A 6,535-nucleotide genomic window follows, 5' to 3' on the forward strand; every position below is an offset into this window, starting at 1 on the left:
CTGATTTGTCTCCTTGATTGGCTGTTTGAGTGTCACTCGTAACACGCTCTATTATCAAGGGACATATCTATACTATTTTCTTATTGTATATAGATGAATTGTCGATTACCGATATATATTGCTATTGATTTATCGCCCAGCCCTAAGAAAGCATAATATGATAGCAGGTAATACTTCATAGAAGGAAGGATTCTTACAGATCCAGGTCTTGGCTCTGGGACTTTCCCCGTGTATTCCCTCCACTTTGAGTCCTGGACCTCCATGTACGGCCCCTCGAATGCCTTCTGTATGTCTGAGAAGGAGTACTGGCAGATAGCAGACGCTTTGATATTTTTCCTGAAAGAGAATCCCCCCATGCCAACCCCCAAGACACACAGAAGACCAATTTAGGACTAATTATTAGGCATTGTAGAAACACAGAGAGGTTGTTGTTATCTTACGAGCAACTGCTACCCAGATCAGATTTCAAACACAACACACATCATAAGCGCCCACTGACAGGTAAAAAGTAAATAAGCTAAGAGACAGACTGTAAATTATTCACTGAAAAATGTGGGTGGGAAGGATTCACGTTTTGGCTTTTTGACACTCATCTTTTCCATTTTATCTTGTCAATTTGTCTTGAATGGAATATTGGAGTGGCCTCATTGGCAGTTGTGCAATTCTCCCTCCTTATCTTTAGATAAACTCCTGTCATTCAGGTAGTAACTCCTATCACTCAGGTAGTAACTCCTGTCATTCAGGTAGTAACTCCTATCACTCAGGTAGTAACTCCTATCACTCAGGTAGTAACTCCTGTCACTCAGGTAGTAACTCCTATCACTCAGGTAGTAACTCCTGTCACTCAGGTAGTAACTCCTGTCACTCAGGTAGTAACTCCTATCACTCAGGTAGTAACTCCTGTCACTCAGGTAGTAACTCCTATCACTCAGGTAGTAACTCCTGTCATTCAGGTAGTAACTCCTATCACTCAGGTAGTAACTCCTATCACTCAGGTAGTAACTCCTATCACTCAGGTAGTAACTCCTGTCATTCAGGTAGTAACTCCTATCACTCAGGTAGTAACTCCTATCACTCAGGTAGTAACTCCTGTCACTCAGGTAGTAACTCCTATCACTCAGGTAGTAACTCCTGTCACTCAGGTAGTAACTCCTGTCACTCAGGTAGTAACTCCTATCACTCAGGTAGTAACTCCTGTCATTCAGGTAGTAACTCCTATCACTCAGGTAGTAACTCCTATCACTCAGGTAGTAACTCCTGTCACTCAGGTAGTAACTCCTATCACTCAGGTAGTAACTCCTGTCACTCAGGTAGTAACTCCTGTCACTCAGGTAGTAACTCCTATCACTCAGGTAGTAACTCCTGTCACTCAGGTAGTAACTCCTGTCACTCAGGTAGTAACTCCTATCATTCAGGTAGTAACTCCTATCACTCAGGTAGTAACTCCTATCACTCAGGTAGTAACTCCTGTCATTCAGGTAGTAACTCCTATCACTCAGGTAGTAACTCCTATCACTCAGGTAGTAACTCCTGTCACTCAGGTAGTAACTCCTATCACTCAGGTAGTAACTCCTGTCACTCAGGTAGTAACTCCTGTCACTCAGGTAGTAACTCCTATCACTCAGGTAGTAACTCCTGTCACTCAGGTAGTAACTCCTATCACTCAGGTAGTAACTCCTGTCACTCAGGTAGTAACTCCTGTCATTCAGGTAGTAACTCCTATCACTCAGGTAGTAACTCCTGTCACTCAGGTAGTAACTCCTATCACTCAGGTAGTAACTCCTGTCACTCAGGTAGTAACTCCTGTCACTCAGGTAGTAACTCCTGTCACTCAGGTAGTAACTCCTATCACTCAGGTAGTAACTCCTGTCACTCAGGTAGTAACTCCTGTCATTCAGGTAGTAACTCCTATCACTCAGGTAGTAACTCCTGTCATTCAGGTAGTAACTCCTATCACTCAGGTAGTAACTCCTGTCATTCAGGTAGTAACTCCTATCACTCAGGTAGTAACTCCTGTCACTCAGGTAGTAACTCCTGTCATTCAGGTAGTAACTCCTATCACTCAGGTAGTAACTCCTGTCATTCAGGTAGTAACTCCTGTCATTCAGGTAGTAACTCCTATCATTCAGGTAGTAACTCCTGTCATTCAGGTAGTAACTCCTATCACTCAGGTAGTAACTCCTGTCATTCAGGTAGTAACTCCTGTCATTCAGGTAGTAACTCCTGTTATTCAGGTAGTAACTCCTGTCACTCAGGTAGTAACACCTGTCATTCAGGTAGTAACTCCTGTCACTCAGGTAGTAACTCCTGTCATTCAGGTAGTAACTCCTGTCACTCAGGTAGTAACTCCTGTCATTTAGGTAGTAACTCCTGTCATTCAGGTAGTAACTCCTGTCATTCAGCTAGTAACTCCTGTCACTCAGGTAGTAACTCCTGTCATTCAGGTAGTAACTCCTGTTATTTAGGTAGTAACTCCTGTCATTCAGGTAGTAACTCCTGTCATTCAGGTAGTAACTCCTGTCATTCAGGTAGTAATTCCTGTTATTCAGGTAGTAACTCCTGTCACTCAGGTAGTAACTCCTCTCATTCAGGTAGTAACTCCTGTCACTCAGGTAGTAACTCCTGTCATTCAGGTAGTAACTCCTGTCATTTAGGTAGTAACTGCTGTCACTCAGGTAGTAACTCCTGTCATTCAAGTAGTAACTCCTGTCATTCAAGTAGTAACTCCTGTTATTCAGGTAGTAAGTAACTCATTTCAGGTAATAACTCCTGTCATTCAAGTAGTAACACCTGTCATTCAAGTAGTAACTCCTGTTATTCAGGTAGTAAGTAACTCCTTTCAGGTAGTAAGTACTGTAACTCCTGTCATTCAGGTAGTAACTCCTGTCATTCACTCAGGAGGAAATAATGTGTTTTTCAAAGTTCTGTAGTGAAACATCCATTATCTGTGAGTCATACCTAAAATAAGCCAGCTTGTGGTTTTGGTGGAGCACCTAAGAAAGAAAGGTTTAGCCCATCTGAATATCGACAGCATGAGTTGGGAGGTGGGAACCAGGTGAGCCTCTTAAACCCTGAAGGTGAGATTAGTAAGAGGGGAAAATGTCTGAGTCACATACTTCAGGCCATTGTGTGCCCACCTCAGCCTTCAAAACCATTCAAGTGCGAAAAATGAGATTGAAATGAAACCAGAATCTGCCCTCAAAACTCGCACGCAGTAATTGCTCAAGGGCTGAGTCATTCTCACCCGCTTGAGTCTAACGCATAGTGATGCTATTAGTCACAGAGTGATGTTATTACTCATACAGGTGCACATTTTTCATGAAGCCCGCGTACATATTGACAAGACAAGAGAGAAGAAAGTGAAATGAAGAAAGGAAGAAAGGAGACAGATGATGCAGCGAGGGGACAGACGCAATGAGGTTGAGATCCAGTATCCTTAAAAAGGAAGTGTGGCCATGAGAATTGGAGAAAGAGACAGAGAGCGAGAATATTACTGATCCATTGCTCTGCTATCCTCTCCATCTGAATGTAAATCTAAATCCATTGCTCTGCTATCCTCTCCATCTGAATGTAAATCTAAATCCATTGCTCTGCTATCCTCTCCATCTGAATCTAAATCTAAATAGCCTTGGGACAGTTGTATGCAGTATGACTCTGCATATCAGCAGAAACACACAGTGTCGTCGCTGCCAGCTCTTCCTCTGACATTGTCACTTCAGCCCTGACTGCAACTCTGCAGAGGTGGAAAGAGTACTGACAAATCCTACTCAAGTACAAGTATTGTTACTTTAGTGAAAATGAACTCAAGTACAAGTACAAGTAATAGTCCAGGACATTACTCAAGTAAGAGTAAAAAAGTAGCTTATTTAAAAGTACTCAAAGTACTTTGTAAATGTACATTTGTGTTGGTTAGAGGTTAGATTCTCTGCTCAAACCCGACCCGGCCTGTGAATCGGGGCCGGGTGGGGCCGTAATTTCCCCTCTATTCCTCGGACCCGGGCCAGGCTTGTGGTCAGATATAAGGCCATTTATTTTTCTTTTAATAATTGGGGTAATATTTGGTGTTATAATCAGAATGTTATATGTACATTGTAACCTTCAGATGCAATCCCAATGCTACTGTGCTATTTTCATAGTGCGGGGTGCAAAACAAAAATCTAAATTTACTAATTTACTCAGTGTACATTTAAAAGTACTCAAGTAGAATATCTATTATTAAAATTACTCAAGTAAGAGTAAAAGTATAGTATTATAAAAGAAAATACTTAAAAAGTACAAATTCTCAAGTACATGTACTTGAGTACTTTTACTTGAGTACTTTCCACCTCTGCAACTCGGCTAGTTCTCTCCTGCTAACTAAGTTAACTATTTCATCTAACCTCTCAATGAAAGTGATCTGCGTTCATCTTAAGATAAGACAATGCACATTCGTAATGTAATCATGTGATGTATGACCATGATATCATCATGATGTTGGTCTCCCACAAGTGCAATTAAAATCATATCAGACTCAAATTAGACACTGTAAGTCCCACTAGAAGACTGCTTGGCTCAATTGCTGTCATTACTCAGTCTGCTAGAGAGCCATTATAAAGACTGTTAGACAGTCGGTTAGAGACTGTCCTGTAACTGGAAGGTTGCAGGTTTGATTTCCACTACAGTCATTGTCTCCCAAGAGAAAGACAATGAACTCAAAGACAAAGAGTGCCAGTGAAATGCCTAAAATATGAGCATAAGTTTAACATTTAAAGTCAAGCACCCTGTCTAGACTAGTAGAAGTCCATCTCTTACCATTCCAGGCCAAACATACCCTGTCTAGTAGAAGTCCATCTCTTACCTTTCCAGGCCAAACATACCCTGTCTAGTAGAAGTCCATCTCTTACCATTCCAGGCCAAACATACCCTGTCTAGTAGAAGTCCATCTTACCATTCCAGGCCAAAAACACCCTGTCTAGTAGAAGTCCATCTCTTACCATTCCAGGCCAAACATACCCTGTCTAGTAGAAGTCCATCTCTTACCATTCCAGGCCAAACATACCCTGTCTAGTGTTAGTCCATCTCTTACCATTCCAGGCCAAACATACCCTGTCTAGTAGAAGTCCATCTCTTACCATTCCAGGCCAAAAACGCCATAGAAGATGCTGCTGTGTGCGTCGTGCCCCTGCAGGACGAAAACACTGCGCAGGATGTTGAGGTGGAGCTCGTAGTCCGGGACAGAACACACCATCCTGGCCTTGAGGAAGGAGGTCCACCTCCTCTGCAGGGTCCTCTGGCCACCCCAGTCCCCCTGAGAACAGAGGAGACAGGGAGCCATGGATGGATGGATGGATGGAGGGAGGGAGGGAGGGAGGGAGGAGGGAGGACAGATAAGCAAAGACCCTCATGTAATGTTGATCAGCTCTGGCAGATACACACACACACACACACACACAGATATTCATATACACACCACTGGACACACATCTATGTATAGATGGTAATTGCAAAATAGACGCATGCACAAATTCAAAGATACACACACACACACACACACACACACACACACACACACACCAATGCACACAGATCTACATATAGGCATTGAATCATAGAGTACAGTACACATATATATGCAGAAAGAAAGAGGGAGGTAAGAGATAGAGTTTGGTGGAGGAGTAGATTGTGAACGTTAGTATACTGGCTCAGTCCTCACTGTGCCCACTTTAGCACATTTGCTCTAATTGCATTTTGCTGGGAGGCAAGGCTGCATGCAAAAAAAAGGCTGATTTAGCACAGCCCATTTAGGAGAGAGAAACAGTCTGAGAGCACTTTTCTCCTTTGGTTTGTCTGAATTACAGACAGAGCCTCATCGCTCATCCCAAATGTCTTTCAGGGACATCTATCATTCATCAAAACTCTGTATGTTCTCCACCTCACCTCAGCCTCCCACACACAAGACAGAGTAGTTTTAATCAACAAAACACACATAATATACAGCAGAACTGCCTGCATCTGGAGAGTACAGTTTCATCAATAATAGCAAGACATTTGTTTGGTATAAGAGAAAGACAACAAGTAGAAAGGGAAGGAGTCAGCACATCAGTTCTTGAAGTTTTGTCTTTTTGCAGAACAGAGAGTTGCCAAAGACATTGGGGAAGCAAATATAAGATGGATGCCAACCAAAATATAACATCACTAATAGAGAGCTAATAGGGGTCAGTGTCATGTCGTTACCCTAAGTCAGGGAACAAGAGTCAAGAATCCCAGCAGAGAAGATTTGCCTATGGGGAGAATGAACTGTAGCCTTGGCCTGAGCTGTTTGAGGCAGTTTGCTGCCAGACTCTGTGAATATGGGTCATCATGCCTGTAGGGGAGGTAGATGCTGCTTGGCTGAGAAGTGGACAGACTGACACATGACACATCTCCAGTGGTTTCTGGCCAGAGGCTACAGCCACTTCCTTCACCGTCTGCACTCCAGCCACTCTGCTGCTACGGGGCTCAGCTGCATCCACTGCTGTGGCCTACTTCATTCATTCACACTGACTTATTACACTGT

The 6,535-nt window shown here is 42.9% G+C and overlaps 1 protein-coding gene across 1 annotated transcript in view; it reads right to left on the reverse strand.

The window, feature by feature from the left end:
- The window catches only part of sema4gb (sema domain, immunoglobulin domain (Ig), transmembrane domain (TM) and short cytoplasmic domain, (semaphorin) 4Gb), a gene marked incomplete at both ends in the record, with an annotated part of 38,441 nt that overhangs the window by 6,058 nt on the left and 25,848 nt on the right, over positions 1–6,535 (reverse strand). The window contains 2 exons of the mRNA XM_083635613.1: positions 198–336; positions 5,112–5,287. Coding sequence (XP_083491739.1) covers positions 198–336; positions 5,112–5,287 — 315 coding nt within the window. The remainder of the gene's footprint in view (positions 1–197; positions 337–5,111; positions 5,288–6,535) is intronic.

Source organism: Poromitra crassiceps (genome assembly GCF_964638095.1).
Source record: "Poromitra crassiceps genome assembly, chromosome: 4".
Taxonomy (NCBI): Eukaryota; Metazoa; Chordata; class Actinopteri; order Beryciformes; family Melamphaidae; genus Poromitra; species Poromitra crassiceps.